The sequence below is a fragment of the Protopterus annectens genome, chromosome 8.part0 (genome assembly GCF_019279795.1).
Source record: "Protopterus annectens isolate FY-2018-M chromosome 8.part0, PAN1.0, whole genome shotgun sequence".
Classification (NCBI taxonomy): domain Eukaryota; kingdom Metazoa; phylum Chordata; order Ceratodontiformes; family Protopteridae; genus Protopterus; species Protopterus annectens.
In genome coordinates this window covers 1,699,964,886-1,699,981,959 of record NC_056741.1, presented here as the reverse complement: position 1 = coordinate 1,699,981,959, position 17,074 = coordinate 1,699,964,886, and the positions used below count along the sequence as shown (strand labels likewise).

Here is a 17,074-nt window from a genome sequence, read left to right as displayed (position 1 = left end):
CCAAACCTGGGACATCCCCAGACAGAACTGTCTTTCAAGTCTTTGAATTAATTTCTTGTGAAGGCAAGAAGGGACAACATGTGTCAAAACAGACTATTTCAAAATGGTTGTCTAAGGCTATTACCTTTTGTTATACTTGCCACAACAATGCTATCCCAGGGAGGGTCAAAGCCCCTTCTGGCAGGGCCTTGTCTTCATCTGTGGCTTTTGGAAAGGGTTGGATTCTAGAAGCAGCAGCTTGGTCCTCTGTACATACATCTGCAAAGCACTATAAGCCTGATTTCCTCTCTAGATCTAGTTCAGGCTTTGCTAGGACCATACCCCAAAGGGTCCAGGACCCTTCTCCTTCCCCTTCAGAAATGTAGTGGGCTAGGGTAATCTACCCATGTAGCTATGGTTACTGCAGGTAGTGATCAATATGATGAATATGGTATACAGTTATGCAAATTAAACTTGACATAACCGTTAAGTGCTGCAGTAGCTGTTTATTTAAGGGTGTGGACATTTACTTTTTGTTTTTGTTCCTAATATCTTTTCATGGCTCAGCCTCTCTGTTGGCATGAAAGTTCTGAAGTACTTTCTTTTTTGTCAGCCCAATCTGGTTAACAGTCTGGCTACATGGAAGGTGCCCTGAAGCTTTGAAAGCTGTCCGACTGCTGTATCCTTGGGATTTAACCCATCTAGCTTAGGATACTGTAACAGTGGTCATTCAAACATTTACTGTTATGGCAAATTTACTTACACAACTGTTATTTCAAAAACTGCTGACTTTGACAAGAGTAGTAGAACTAGAGTTATGTCAGGATCCTATAGTTGGGCTTTAATTACTGTTGTGGTTACAGTGCTGGCATACATTTAGACTGTGGGGCTAACCCGTTGTCCACAAAAGGAGGGAGGAAAAAGAACAATGAAGTGTACACTGGTTTTACTTTACAGTGTGGTATATTACTGGTTTTGAAGGTGCTTATTTTGATCATTATAATTTGTATTTAATTACTTGCAGTGCCTGGAGACTTGGGTAACCAGTTGGAAGCAAAGTTGGACAAGCCGAGTGTAGTGCATTACCTGTGTTCCAAGAAGACTGATGATTACTTTACACTGTGGCTGAACCTGGAATTGCTTCTGCCTCTTGTCATCGACTGCTGGGTTGATAATATCAGGCTGATTTATTTAACCGTGACACTGTATGCCGGAGGGGTAGAGGGTTTTGTTGGTTGGTATCACAGGCATTCTCATTTTATTAGGTGCATGTTTCTTTACTTGCACTGTCATTAGTTGTTGCTGTCACGGTATGGTATAGGTTAGTTTTGAAGATAATTATCTCTCTAATTACTGAGCCTTTTTGCCACTCAGAAGACCTGGAATGTGAAGCATTTTTTTCCGAATTCATTTCTGTTGGATTTTTTCCTCTTCCTTTACAGTTTTTTCTGATTAGAGATTGTGGTTGGCTACTAATAGTGGGGCTGTTGCCCAGAATAGAGGAAATGTTCACCTCATGTTCTCCACCAAGGTTAGCACTTCACGTTCCACAATAGTAGTGCTTGTAGTTGGGACATGTTTATGTGGTTTGTGACATTGTTGGATGGTACTTCTTATCTATTGTAATCATAACATGTAGAAATAATTACAGCTTCTCTTTGGAGGAGGAGCCACACAAAATCCTGTAAATGCTTATTCTTTCCTGTTTTCTCACTACTGTAATGAGGGGCTTATTTCCAAAGTTGAGGTACCAGTGGCATATATGGAAAATGTGCTGGTGTGGAAGCAGATCTGTGTTCAGTTGGCACAAGTCATCAGAAGATTACTAGGGATATTATTCATGTTTCACTGTTGCAGTCCTGACTGGTTTGATTTCCTGCTGTGGAAGCCCTTGGCCGGCCTGACTACCAGAGTGAAAATATCCCTTCTCCTAAGGCTGGCGGGTGCCGTACCATGACGTCAGTACGCTTTGGTATAAAGGGAGCCAGCTGACACCATGACATCAGTCTTGTCTGGTAGACAAAGCCCAAGGCAGTGATGTTCTTCATCTCACATTGCTGCAGTCCTAACACTTGGGTAGTCCGCTGTCCACGGTCGGCCCGAATATCAAAGTATAAGGCTGACGTCGGTCAGGGCGCATTTAACTGACGTCAGGACGTCAGGGTACAAATGCGCATGACCGGCGTCATATCCTCAGTCTTTTTTGCCACATGGTCCGATGCAGAAGCAGCATTGCAAGTGCCGGTTGGCGTTCTGAGATTTTTCTATTTAGAAGTTTCAGACCGAGTTCAAAGTTGGCTAAGTACCCGCTGGGGAATATTTTTGTTTTTCTTGCCTCAGTCATTTACCGGATGTCAGAAAAAGTTAATAATTGCGTTTCTTGTGGGAAACAGATACCGCATAGAGATTATCATACTTTGTGTATTCCTTGCTTAGGGCCTGAGCACGACGTTGTTGGCTGTCACTCTTGTGCTAGATTTAATAAACGCACTATAAAGAGAAGGTTGGATTGTGCAAGGTTAGTCTTTGGGAAGCGGTGCAATTATAAAATGCCGTCGGATGCTCCGGCCCGCCTCAAGAAGCGCAAGGACAAGACAGTTAAGCCTAGGCTAGAAGAACCGTCTGTGCCGGACGCCGGTTCTTTAGAGGTGTCGGTGGAGATTTCTTTGTGTTCACAGAGTGAAACTTTATTATTGCAAGATGTGGCCTCTCAGGAGGCAAGTCAGGCTGAGGGGGCTTCTCAGGTTACTATTCTCCCCTCCCTTCCTAAGGTGGTTAGGCCCTCTCCTTCTGTTACTAAGGCTTCTCCCAGGGGCAGGCCAGGTTTAGCTTCAGTTGGTGTTACCCCTAGCTCTTCAGGTACTATGCCCAAGAAGCATATGCTTGAAATGGCAGAAGATTTGATTACTTTGATTAGGGGTTCTATGCCCCCTCCTGCTAAGAGACCTAGGGTGGAGCCTGAGCTGGGGGGTTTTGAGCAAGCTTCAGATGTTTCAGAGTCTTCGGCTGAAGACTTGCAGGAGTACTCTCCTTATTCTGATTCTGATGTGGATGATTCTACTCCTTCTGCTACTCCTCCTGAGGATTTTTCTTTTCTGAAACTCTTCATTCCATGAGGGAGCATTTTAAGTGGGAAGGTCAGGACTTCTCTGATTCCAGGAAAAGGCTTAGGGAATTTCTGTTTTACCCCAGCATAGGCCTTTGGCTATACCTCCTGTTTTGGATGTAGTGGAAGATGTTTTTACAGAGGCTTCTCTTAATCCTGATTCTTTACCTCCTGCTCCTGTTAAACCGGATAGGTATTACAGGGTGCCGGACGTTCACAAGTATCTGTTTAAAAGTCCTAGGGCAGACCCAGAAACTGTTAGCCAGGGGCCTAAGGGTGTTAAGGCTTCTGTTGTTAAGAATCCGGTTCCTACAGATAAGGAGGCTAGGGCCTTGGATAGATAGGGAAAGAAAGTTTATACTTCTTCCACTCTTGCTATTAGGGCTCTGAATTGCCAGTTTCACATGTTGAAATACCAACACTATCTCCTTTCACAATTGAAGTCTAAGGTTGATGCTCTGGCAGTTGGTATTGATTGTAAAGAGTTGCAAGATTTAGTCCATGTTTCTGAACAGGTGGGTAAGCATTCTTTGCAATGTGGTTTTGATGCTGTACAGGCCTCGTCTAGGGTGGCTGCCACTGGGACTGTTCTTCGCAGGCATGCCTGGCTGAGGGATCAGAATATGTCTGAACATGTTAAAACAAGGATTTTAGATGCTCCTTTACAATCTGACGTGTTGTTTGGGCCTCCTGTTGAGACAGTCTTAAAGAAGATGGAAGACAAGGCTAAGTCTATGCAGACTGTTAAAGATTTTTTGCAAGTCCAGCCTCCAAAGTTTAGTAGAAATTGGCCTACTAAGGGGTGGACGTATCCTTCTTATGATTCCCAGTCTAGGGGTAGATCTAGACGTGGTAAGGGCAGAGCTCAGGGCTCTTTCCGGCCTAGAACAGGGAGTTCTCCTGCACAGGCTTCGGGTGAGGGCAGGGGTCAGTCCTTTCGTAAACAGACCCAATGACCTACCTTTTCAGCTGCCAGAGCCTGCTCGTCTGGCAGCACCTTTGGGAGGAAGGTTGGCACTCTTCAAAGAAAATTGGAGTTTAATTACCCAGGACAGATGGGTATTGGATATCATACACCACGGCTACAGGTTTTTCCATACCTTGCCTCCTTTCAAAGGCATGCCGGACGTTCCTCCTCAACAAAGAATAGAGGCTCACAGACAGGTTTCTCTGTTGCTCCAACTAGGGGCCATACAGCCGGTCCCTCTGCCAGAAGTGGGCCTAGGATTTTATTCTCGCCTGTTCCTAGTACCGAAGAAGGGGAACACGTGGAGACCAATTTTGGATTTATCTATCCTCAACACTTATCTGGACATTCCCAAGTTCAAAATGTTGACGTTGCAGCAGCTTTTACCTCTGCTGGGCAAAGATCATTGGATGGTAACTTTGGATCTCAAGGAGGCTTACCTTCATGTTCCTATCAGACTCAGTTGCAGAAAGTATCTGCGTTTCGAGCTGGGACTTCTCATTATCAGTTCTCTGCATTGCCCTTTGGCTTATCTACTGCTCCCAGAGTGTTCACGAAAGTTCTGGCTCCAGTGATAGCTTTCTTCAGACTAAAAGGAATACAGATCTATCCTTATTTGGACGACTGCCTGATTCTGGCTCAAGGAAAGGAAGAGCTTCTTCGTCATTTGGAGTATGTGATAGCAGTGCTAAGATGCCTAGGGTATTCTGTGAACGAAATAAAGTCCAGTCTAGTACCCTCTCAAGACATGTGCTTTCTGGGTGTGAGACTGAATACAGCAGCCCAGATGGCCTTTTTAACCCCGGACAAACAAAAGAGTCTATCCCTTTACTTCCATCAACTATCTCATCAGTCCGGGCTGACTGCAAGGACAGTCCTTCAAGCCTTCGGGTTCATGGCATCTTGTATTCTGGTGCTTCCCAATGCCAAACTGCATATGAGGAAGCTACAATGGTATCTCAAAAATGTATGGACACAGCACTGCCAGGATCTGGACACTGTCATTCCAATAATACCTTGCATTCAGAAGGAATTTTTGTGGTGGGCTCAGGAATGTCACCTAAACAAGGGACTCTCTGTGACCCGGCCAGAGGCAAGTCAGATTTTAACGACAGATGCCTCAGACAAAGCTTGGGGAGCTCATCTGAATGGAAAATGGATACAAAACAAGTGGCCTGTCAGACTACAACATCTACATATCAACATGAAGGAGATGTTAGCAGTCCAGTTTGCATTAATAGCTTTCAAGGAATTCCTTCTTCCAGGACAGGTGTTGATTCTAACAGACAACACAACTGTCATGTGGTACATCAACAAGCAAGGGGGAACACATTCTTATCCTCTATGCAGGCAAACAATGATTTTGTGGGAGACTGCTCTCAGTTTACAGCTCAATCTTCAGGCAAGGTTTCTGCCAGGAGCACAGAACTCCTTAGCAGATGTGTTGAGCAGGCTTAATTATGGATCCCCACGAGTGGAAATTGGATCCTCATGTATTTCAGAAATTGACAGTGTCATGGGGACCTCCAGACATAGATCTGTTCGCTTCTCCACTAAACCATCAGCTGCCAAAGTTTTGCACAAAAAGGTTTCATCCCACAGCTTGGAAAGTGGATGCTCTTTCTTTCAATTGGAGCAATCTTCATGTGTATGCCTTTCCACCTCTGCCTCTCCTCCCAAAGGTACTTCTGAAGGCCAGACAGGACAAGCCAAGGATGATTTTAATAGCTCAGATTGGCCTCGACAGCACTGCTACCCATTACTGAGAAGTCTCGTAGGGAAGCCGCCATGGCCCTTGCCTTCGATTCCACACCTGTTGTCACAGGAAGACAGCCATTTGCTCAATGTCAAACTTCACTCTCTTCACCTCACAGCCTGGCATATTCTGTTTTGAACCATAAAAGGTCTCAACTTCCACAACAAGTTTTGAATGTGATTTTGGAAGCTAGAAGGCCTAGTACAAGGAAAGTGTACGCAGATAAATGGAAGAGATTTTTATTTTGGAGTGCAGCAAAGGATTTTGATGTTTCTGAGCCAAATTTAAGTGTGGCTCTTCAATATCTTACTGAGTTACTGGACAAAGGTTTGTCCTTCTCTTCTATTAAAGTTCATGCTGCAGCAATTTCAGCTCACTATGATTGCGACCCGCCATTGTTTTCTCATCCTTTGTTCAAGCAATTTCTCAGAGGGGCAAAGAATATCAGACCCCCACGAAGAGCTCCTACTCCTGCTTGGGATCTCAATTTTGTGTTGGAGAAACTCACTCTACAACCTTTTGAGCCTGCAGCTACTGCTGAGTTGAAATATTTATCATGGAAGACTGCTTTTTATTGGCCATTACCTCTGCAAGAAGGGTTTCTGAATTGCAGGCCCTTATGGCAGTTGAGCCTTTCTTGATTTTCCATAAGGATAGGGTATCATTACGTACTAATCCTTCCTTTATGCCTAAGGTGGTTTCTAGTGTGGCTTTAAACCAGACTATTCATTTGCCTACTTTTTATGCAAATCCCCAAAATAAAGGGGAAAAGATTTTGCACACTTTGGATGTACACAGGCAGTTGCGTTATTATTTGGACAGAACTAAAGGGTTCAGGCAGTCTCAGCAGTTGTTTGTTTCTTTTGCTTTGAGTTCTCAGGGCAAGCCTGTGTCAAAACAAACTATTTCTAAGTGGATTGGGTTTTGCATTGCTTTCTGTTATTCCCATCATGGCAAGGAGGTTCCAGCTGGGATTAGGCCTCATTCCACTAGGGCTACTGCCACTTCCACAGCCCTTTTGAGGGGAGTGGCAACCAAGGATATTTTAGAGGCAGCTACTTGGAGTTCTGTGCATACCTTCTCTAGGCATTATCACCTGCCACTTTACTCTAAGTCCAGGGCTGGTTTTGCCACTGTGGTTTTGCAGGGCATTTTGGCAGCTCCTGCTTCCTTATAGTTAGCCATCCTCCCTTATCTCTGCTTTGGGATTCTACCCAAGTGTTAGGACTGCAGCAATGTGAGATGAAGAACATAGTACAGTTTTGTACCTACCATAAATGTAGATGTTCAAGATCCACATTGCTGCAGTCCAACCCTCCCTCCTTCCCTCTGTGCTTGGAGGTGGTTGTGTGGGTTGGGTTGTACATATTGTGTGTATTATATCTATTGTACATATAGTTAGTGCAAGGGTGGTTGGTTCTTTGTTTGCTGTCTTTTGGTTTTGACCTTTCTTTTTAAGGTCTTCTGACATCTGGGGCAAGAAAAGACTGAGGATATGACGCCGGTCATGCGCATTTGTACCCTGACGTCCTGACGTCAGTTAAATGCGCCCTGACCGACGTCAGCCTTATACTTTGATATTCGGGCCGACCGTGGACAGCGGACTACCCAAGTGTTAGGACTGCAGCAATGTGGATCTTCGAACATCTACATTTATGGTAGGTACAAAACTGTACTTTTCAGTGCTTCGGTCGGTCTGCACAACAGAGAGGTCTTCTAAAGCTAAGTACCCTGTTGTAGAACTCTCTTTCTATTGCTTTAACTCATGTTGGATAAGGTTAACAGTTGTCTCCACTGTGGTAAGCAAATCCCACACAGAGACTTTAATAAATTGTGTGTCACCTGTCTAGGACCGGATCAGTATGTTCCTACTTGACATTATTGCACCCGTTTCATTTCTAGGACCATCAGGCGTAGGTTTGAAATCTTAGCTAGGCATTTTAGTCTACCATCTTCTTTACATTGTTTGATGGCATCGGACGGTCGTCCTGAGGTTGAGCTCCATAAGCGTAGGAATGACAAGGAAAAAAGACCCAAAATTAAGGCCTCAGATGATGTGTTCACCATCTGACAGTCCCCCAAAGTTAGTTATTGCTGAGGAAGGTGAGGTGCTTTCACAGCCCCCTTCTGTGACAGAGGTGATGGCTCAGGCCTCTGTCGAGACCCGTATAGAGTCCGACGTGCTGTTGAGTCCCTCAACTTCTGCACAGGCCTTGGCTTACAGTTGATCAGTCTGGTCTGGAGTTGCTCAGCAGACCTCTGCTTCCGACAAGCGACCTTGTACAGGCGACATTCCTTCGAGGCATCAGTTCTTATTTAGAGACTGGTGTCAGGATTGGGGATGTACCTAGGCCCAAGGCAAAGCTACTTCTAAGAAGGTTTCTATCTCTGGACTTATGCCTAACCTAGGGCATGAGAGCCAGTAGGCCTGTCAGCAAGACCTGGTCAGGTTAGCCGAGGACCTTATCTCCTTAGTCAGAGCAAGGCAACCCCCTTTAGAGTCTTCCCCCATGAAAAAGGAATAGGGATCCTACCCCTGAAGTTTTCTCTGAACCTCCTGATTCAGATGATGATGATTCTGATCAGGAGGAGTCTGTCTTTGAGGAGGGGCCGTTCCTTACTACTTTTGAAGATTCAGATTCTGAGGAGAGTCTGCCTTCATCTTCACCTCCTGAAGACTTCACTTTTGTGGAAACGCTCCATGCTGTGAGGGAACATTTCCAGTGGGAGGCACAGGAATACCCACACCCTTAAAAGAGGGTTAGGGAGTTCCTCGACCTCCTGGAACACAAACCATTGGCTATTCCTCATGTATTGGAGGTGGTAGAGGATGTTTTTATGGACTCTTTCCTGAATCCATATTCTCTACCTCCAGCCCCTCAAAAACAAGACAAGTTTTACAGGGTGCCGGACTCTCATAAATACCTCTTCAAAAACCCCTCTGCTGACCCAGAGATTGTCACTTCATGTCCCAAGGGAGCAAGAGTGTGCTCTTTAAATAACCCTTTACTTGCTGACAAAGAAAGCAAGGCCCTTGCTAAGTTTGGTAAAAAAGTCTACGCTTCTGCTACCCTAGCCATGAGGGCCCTCAACTGCCAGCTTCATATGATAAAATACAAATAAAGTATTTTAGATTAAATGAAGCAAAAGATATCCTCCCTGGAGGCCAAGAACATTTCCAAAAAATTGTTGGACCTTTGCCATTCCAGTTCCCAGGTGGCTAGACTCTCATTGCACTGTGGCTATGATGCTGTGGAGGCCTCTAGTCGAGCTGCTGTATCTGGTTCAGTTAGAAGACATGCTTGACTTAGGGAACAGGCCCTACCAGACCATGTTGAATCCAAAAGTCTGTATGCACTCCTGGATAAAGGACTTCCTTTTTAGGCCAAAGGCTGAGGCTGTGCTTAAAAAGATGGAAGACAAAGCAAAATCTGTGCAAACTGTCAAGAGCTTCCTCCAAGTTCAGCCTTTTAGGTTTAATAGGAATTTGCCACTAAACACTGGTCCTTTCCCCCTCGATCAAAAAGTGGCCAGAGGGAATCCTGGAGGGGAAGGCTTCAGGGCAGCATCAGTCAGACGTCCGGGCAGTGGTCCTCAGAAACCCACAGGCAGGAGAGTTCTAGGCCACAAGTCCCTAGTAGATAGCAGCAATGACTCTTCCTTTCCCCTACCCGCTACCCCCACCCTCTCCAGGAACGATATGAAGATTATCCCTGTTTAAAGAAAATTGGTCCCTCATTACTTCAGACAAGTGGGTTCTGAAAGTCATCTCGGACAGTTACAGGCTCACTTTCAAGGAGCCATTAAGAATACTTTGGTTATCCGGATGTTCAACTAAATCCAAAGACCAGAGGCCCTTTGTCAGATTCACCAGTTCACAGGGCTCAGTGGAACTAGTAGCAGAACATCAAATAGGGAAAGGGTTCCATTCCAGGCTGTTCTAGGCCAGAAAGGCTTTTGGCATCCAATTCTAGACCTATCCACCCTCAATCAGTCCCTGCTGGTACCAAAGTTCAAAATGTTGACTCTTCAAAAACTACTTCCCATGATAGCCCCTCAGGCCTTAATGGTCACCTTAGACCTAAAAAATGCTTACTTTGCACATTACTGTGGAGGAATCTTGCAGAAGTTTTCTTTGTTTCAGAATAAGCACCCATCACTTTCAATTATCTGCACTGCCCTTTGTGAAGACCCTGGGAGCAGTAGACAAGCCAAAGTGTTTAGCTACTGTGATTGCCTTCTGCAGAACAAGAGGGATGCAGATTTACCCTTACCTAGATGTCTGCCTCATTCAAGCTCAAGTATCTGGCCTTCACTCAGAACCTCCTCACCTCCTTGGGATTCACCATAAAGCTTCACAAATCCAACACAGACCCATCAACCAGGGTAGTTTCCCTGGGGGCTGTCCTGGATTCCTCCCTTCAAAAGGCCTTCCTTCCTCCAGAAAAGGTCTCCTTCCTGATGCAGACACAATGCCTCTCAGTCAAGGGATACCTCAGATCATTAGGCTACATGGCATCTTGTATCCTTATGATCCTTGTGGCAAGGTTAAACATGAGGAAGCTCCAGTGGTACCTCAAGAATCTGTAGTGCCAGCACTCAGTCACTGGAGACAAATTCAGCTGATCCCTTGCCTCAAGGAGGAATTTGCATAGTGGATACGGGCATATGCCCAGAACCTGGGTCTCCCCTGTAGGTTCATCTCTGAGCCAAACTTTAACCACAGATGCTTCAGAAACAGCCTGGGTTTCCACCACCTTCAATCTCGGGGCAAATGGAAAAATTGGTTCAGACACAAGCACATACGTTGAAAAGACCTGATGTCAGTGCAAAAGGTGCTAGTAGCATTCAGAGATCAGAGGAAAAAAAGGGGTCTTGCTTGTCAAAACAGAAAACACCACAGTCATGTGGTACATAAACAAGGGGTCAACCACTCTTGCCCTGTTTGTCGAATAGTGATGCAGATCTGGGAGACTGCTCACTCTCACTCTCTGGGGATGCACCTCATGGCTGCTGTGTACCTCCCAGTGACTCAAAACACAGATCATCTCAGCAGGAACTTCCCCACAAATGGCATCTACATCAGGAAACATTTCTTAACATAGATTTGCCACCAAAGAAAATGCTGAACTGAAAAGCTTCTGTTCAGGAACAAACTACCCACAGCCTTGAGGACGGGTGCTTTCTCCTTCCTTCGGAGCCACATGTTTCTTTATGCATTTCCTCCCCTGCCTCTTGCACGGGTCCTCCTACAAATAAGGGAAAAAGGCCCAAGGGTCATTCTGATAACCCCAGACTGGCCCAAACAGCACTGGTATCCCCTTCTTCTAAGTTTAACCAATGAAAATCTGTGGCAGGTACCTCGTAGAGTGGACCTTCTGACACAGTACAAGGGGAAGTTTGTGCATCCCAACTTAGACTCAAAAACTCTCAGCCTGGATAGTTCCCCAAAGTACTCTTCTATTTTTAGCAAATACACGAGAAGAACAGGAAACTGTAGACAAAGTCACCAGCCACTCAAAATTTAGTCGACATGAAATCGTTCAAAGTCCGTAAATCTTGATGTACTAAGTAATAATCCTCAAATTCGAGACCAAAACAGCAAAGAAACCAAAGTGAGAAAGCCAAAATTGCTTTAATTTGATAGACCACAACAAGTAAAAGCTGCCTGGTGTATCCCAGGCTTTATCAAGTTACAAATGTGATATGGCCATCCCCTTTATTTATATCATGGGATAGGCCAGTCAATTAATTAATTGGTTAATTTATGGTTAAACAATACTTGAAATGGCTTAATTAATTAATTGACTGGCCTATCCCATGATATAAATAAAGGGGATGGCCATATCACATTTGTAACTTGATAAAGCCTGGGATACACCAGGCGAAAGCGCTCGTTTTTACTTGTTGTGGTCTATCAAATTAAAGCAATTTTGGCTTTCTCACTTTGGTTTCTTTGCTGTTTTGGTCTCGAATTTGAGGATTATTACTTAGTACATCAAGATTTACGGACTTTGAACGTATTTCTCATGTCCGACACTAAATTTTGAGTGGCTGGTGACTTTGTCTACAGTTTCCTGTTCTTCTCGTGTATTTGCTAGTTTTTTGGTAGTTTCTCTTCTATTTTTAACTCATCAGTTTGAGGGTATGATCATTCTCGGAGGCTAAAAGGCCTAGTACTAGGAAATCATACTAAGCCAAGTGGAAAAGATTCTCCTCAGTCCTAACACTGCTAATATCTCTGCCAGTTTAGATTACTTTGCTTCCCTGGTTGATGGCGGCCTATCTTTTTCTTCCATCAGAATTCGCACCTGTGCCATTTCAGCCCACGTCCCTACTGTTCCTCCTTTCTTTTTCCCACCCCCCATGATAAAACAATTCCTTAAGGGAGTGGTTCACATCAGACCTCCCAGGAGTCAACCCCCACCTTCATGAGACCTTGATTTTGTTCTAGAAAATTTGACCCCCCCCCCCAAACAGGTAGTTTCTGCTGAATTAAAATTCTTAACTTGGAAGACTGCTCTTTTCCTGGCTATCACCTCAACTAGGAGGCTCTCATGGCAGTGGAACCATATTTCATATTCCATCCAGACAGAATATCACTCTGGACTAATCTGTCCTTTATGCCCAAGATGGTCTCAGACACATCTTTGAATCAACCTATACACTTGCCCACTTCCCTTTACCAAGCCTCGGAACCAGGAGACAGAATCCTTCGCCCCTTGGATGTGCACAGTCAGTTTTGTTACTGTCTTGACAGAACTTTAATCTTTCAGAAAATCAGACCAACTCTGTGTCCTTTGCCATTGGCTCTGAAGGGAAACCAGTCTCCAAACAGACTATCTCCTAGTGGATCTTTCACTGTATTTCATTTTGTTACAGTCTCTCTACTAGAAACACTGCTACCTCTGCTGCCTTCCTGAAAGGAGTACCTACCAGAGACCATTTGGAAACTGCTACCTGGCCATCTGTGCATACATTTACCAAAAGCTGCTGCTTATCAACCTTGTCGGAGTCTAGAGCAGGATTTGCCACTGCCATCTTGCAGGACATCCTGTCGTCTTCATAATCTACCTTCCACCTCGTCTCAGCTTTGGGAATCATCACACGTCAGGATTGCAACAGTGAATACAATCTGCATTTATGGTGAGTGTACACAACTGTACTTCCTTTGCAGACCTCATGATCCTGAAGTTGGAACAGTCCTCTGAAGAAAGTTGATGGATTCAGAAGCCACAGGTGAATCTAGAAATTTAAGAGACAGATACAGATCAGTTTAATTTTCTAAAATATAATATAACAAAGGACTTATGGCCGCAGTGGTGCAGTTGTTAGCGTAGCTGCCTCTCACAGCAAGAGGTTCTTCGGTTCAATTCTCGGCTGGAGTTCCTTCTGTGCGGAGTCTGCATGTCCTCCCTGTACCTGCATAAATGATAGACATGCAGGTAGGTACGTGTGGATATTCCTTTCTGTGAAGTTTGGGCATTGGGCCGTCACCCTGGCACTGTAAACATTCACTGCCAATCATTAGTGGACCAGTGATCCACTATGGCGACCCCTAACCGGGAAAAGCCGAAAAGACATTGCTATAATATAACAAAGGAGGGGGGCTGCTTTCACTAAGTGAAATTTTTAGCTTGGTTAAGGGATGTGGGCAAACTTGCAAGCTCGTGTTTCACAATGTTTGTGCCTTCTGATTATTCCTATTTACTTTTCTGTGTTATGGCAATGACTAATTATTAGCTGTGTATTGCATTGCCCCCAGTGTTGTTTCCATTCACATTAAATGTATAATTTGCATATCTGATGGTATATAGCCCCTGTATCATGTAAAGGTACATCATTTCAATGGTGTTTCTGCATACACTGCATTGTGATGCAGCATCATGTGGTAGGAGTGCATTTTGTAACAAGTACACTTTCTTATACTCTGAAGCCAGTAATTTTTCTAGGAAAGACTCGAGAACATGACACTGAATCAGTAAACTCCTTACTTCACAGGTCCATTAGAGTGAAGGTCAGTGGTAGAGCAATGCATGGTGTGGTTAGTGGCATTCTGGCCAGTACAGGGATAGGCAGTCAATGCAGAAAGAATCAATTGGTGTGCTGACAACACCACATTGATGCTCAGGTACCTGTATGATTGTAAAGTGGAGTTTTGCTTGGCTTTTTGGGGTATGGGTTCTTCAAGAGTGGTGGTATACTTTGAGTGTTTATTCACTTGTTATCAGCAAGTGTCTGTCTTTGAATTGTAGGAAAAATCATTTTGTGGAATAGAGCATTAGTCCCACCAACAGGAAGCACATTCATTGGTGACTGGTGGCAGTAATCAATGCGGATTGCTCCACTTGCTTACCTTGTGGATTTTGCTCTTTTATTGGAATTGAAAGAGCTGGATCCCATTGTTCCATCTTGGTGACCATGCAGCTTCCCACCTTACTTATTGTGAGTATTGGTAGACTTGTGCCTTGGAATGTCATTGTTTTTACAATATGGAACCTTTGGTGGATTATCCTTTGGAAGGTGGTGAAAGAATGCTGTTGTGATAAAGTGCCCTGTTTTTCACTGTTATGTGGTATACACAAATTGTGGAGGGTGTACTTTCAGAAAGGCCTACATTACAGTGGCAGTGCCCATTGATTTGGAAATGGTAACACAGAAATTCCATGACTTTAATTTGGAGCGGTGCAGCAGCAAAATGCCATGAGCCAAGAAAAAAACGAACCTTTTAAAAGGCAGGAGAGTTGAAAGTGTTGGGGGGGGGGGGGCATAGTAAGAAATCCCACTTGACTAGGACAATAGAGTGCAGAGTGTCTGCAGTGTGAAGTGCAGTAGGGCCTGAAGTTCAAATACATGTCATGGGAAGAAGGGTTGTAGTGAGCATGTTGGAGCAGCGTTTTGCAGGCATTAATGGAGACAAAACCTTTGGACTTTACAGTGGCAGCAGTATTGCTCAGAAGAGATGGAATAAGAGCTTGTAAGGGGCAGGCAGCAATGGAATAAGACCTTGTATGGGATGGGTAGCAAAGTTCATCTTGTGATGCAGGTTTAAGTTTTTGCTTGGAAAAATCTAGGGCAGTATGTGGCCCCTTGTGATGTATTTCTGCTCATAAATTGGTTTTATAATCTCTGCAGACACTATTTCATAGGTAGGTACTAGGCTATTGGCCCTAGGGCCTATATAAGCCTAGCCAAAAAAGTACCCTGGCTTTTGCCATCCAAGAAATATTTTGCCTCAAGCTTAGGTTATAACTGAACAGTCATTTCATATGATAAGTTCCTCATGCACTGATCATGTTTTAGTTGCTCTTGGGTTTTATTGGTGTGGAGAAGGGTTCATCAGGTTATCTTATGCTGTGCCAGTACTTGAACATCATACTTGTACTGCCTATGTGGAAGTCTAACAGAGCATGATGATACTGCCAGGTGTGCTGCTTAGATGATGCCAGTAGGCATGGGTAGGAGCAGTAGGTACTCTAAACTACAAAAGCTAATATAGGATATCTATCAAGTAAGAAGTAAAGATTTGGTCCCTTTGAGGGATTACCTCAGGTAGCAGGTAAGAAGCAGCAGAAGATTCCTGCCTATTTAAGGCAGGTTCTCTCTGACAGTATGCAGAAGTGTGAGTAGACTACAGTGTTTGTGGTCCTTCTACTATCCCTATTCTGTAGAAGTAATTTTCCTTGAAGGTCCCCTTCATTGATGCATTTCATCTTCTTAGACATTTGTTCACCTCCTTTTTTCTGATTGTAATATTTCAGTCACCTAAATTCTCATTATACCTTCCATATATGCTACTATTGTTAACAAGATTTCCTTTAATATTGATATTGTTTTTTGGAAGGCTGTAAAATGAGGTGTATGTATTACCTCCAGTGCGTCTGCGGCTTCATATGGTAAAGTCCTTTGTGTTAATAATACTGTAACTATTTAGTGTTCCTCCAAGCTGCACTCACTGCCATGTTATACTTGCCTTTTATTGATAGATTTAAGAGGGTGTTACTTGTTGATGCTTAAATGCCAGGGACCCTCTAAAATAGACAGTTTTTTATGGTAGAAATGGAAGTATATTTAGAGACTTTTTTAGTAAGTTAACTGAAAAAAAGTGCAACTGTGTCATATTTAATGCTGTTAAAAGTGTGGGAAAAGGGGGCTCATTGCAAAGTTACTGTTGGGAAGGTAAACCAGAACCCTCTATTCAGTAACCAGGGATGTGCAAGGGTGTTGAGGCTATGGAATATCATGGAGACCTTGCTAGTCTGATAAAAAGTGCATTTTGATAATGTGTGACAGTGAAACTGTCAAGTTTTTGTGGGTGGGCAAGAACTCCAAGGCTTCTTAGATTCCAGTAGCATGGCAACCTTTTGTGAAAGCCCAGTATTTGTAAGAAAAAGTCCCGTAGAAGTGTGTATCTGTGTGTGTATATATGTCTATGTGTATATGTGTGTGTGTATATATATATATATATATATATATATATATATATATATATATATATCTATGTGCTATGACGCATAATTGTATATCTATATATATGCATGTCTATATATATATATATATATATATATATATATATATATATATATATATATAAATATATGTATGTGTGTGTCTATATATATATATATATATATATATATATATATATATATATATATATATATATATATATATATGTGTGTGTCTATATATATATATATATATATATATATATATATATATATATATGTATGTGTGTTCATATATATATATATATATATATATATGTGTGTGTGTCTATATATATATATATATATATATATATATATATATATATATATATATATATAAAATGTGTATGTGTGTGTGTATATATATATATATATATATATATATATATATATATATATATGTATGTATATATATATGTATGTGTGTGTGTGTATGTGTATATATATATATATCGTGTGTGTATGTATACGTGAAACTGTTTTCTCCACCCTCCCCCATTTTCTGCCGTGTCTTCAGTTGGTATAGTAATAGCTACATTCAAATTGCTGGAACCTGTGTTCTGAGCGACTGCCTTACAGATTATCTGCAAATATACAGAGCTTGAGTATATGTTTTTTTGGTTATAGAGTTTAATTGTTGATTAGATCTCTGTTGAAACTGTTGTCTCACTGGTCTGAGAGACTGACTGGCAAATATACAGAGCTGAGAATATTTTTTTTGGTTTTAAAGTTTGTACTGTTAGTTGTTGCTTAGATCTCTGTTGAAATTGGCCCCC

The 17,074-nt window shown here is 42.9% G+C and overlaps 1 protein-coding gene across 1 annotated transcript in view; it reads left to right on the top strand.

Moving 5' to 3' along the window:
* Positions 1 to 996: 996 nt before the first annotated feature.
* PLA2G15 (phospholipase A2 group XV) overlaps positions 997 to 17,074 on the top strand; it is a gene marked incomplete at its 5' end in the record, with an annotated part of 2,054,678 nt that continues 2,038,600 nt past the window's right edge. Inside the window, one exon of the mRNA XM_044079504.1 lies at positions 997 to 1,160. Within this exon, the coding sequence (XP_043935439.1) occupies positions 997 to 1,160 (164 nt within the window). The remainder of the gene's footprint in view (positions 1,161 to 17,074) is intronic.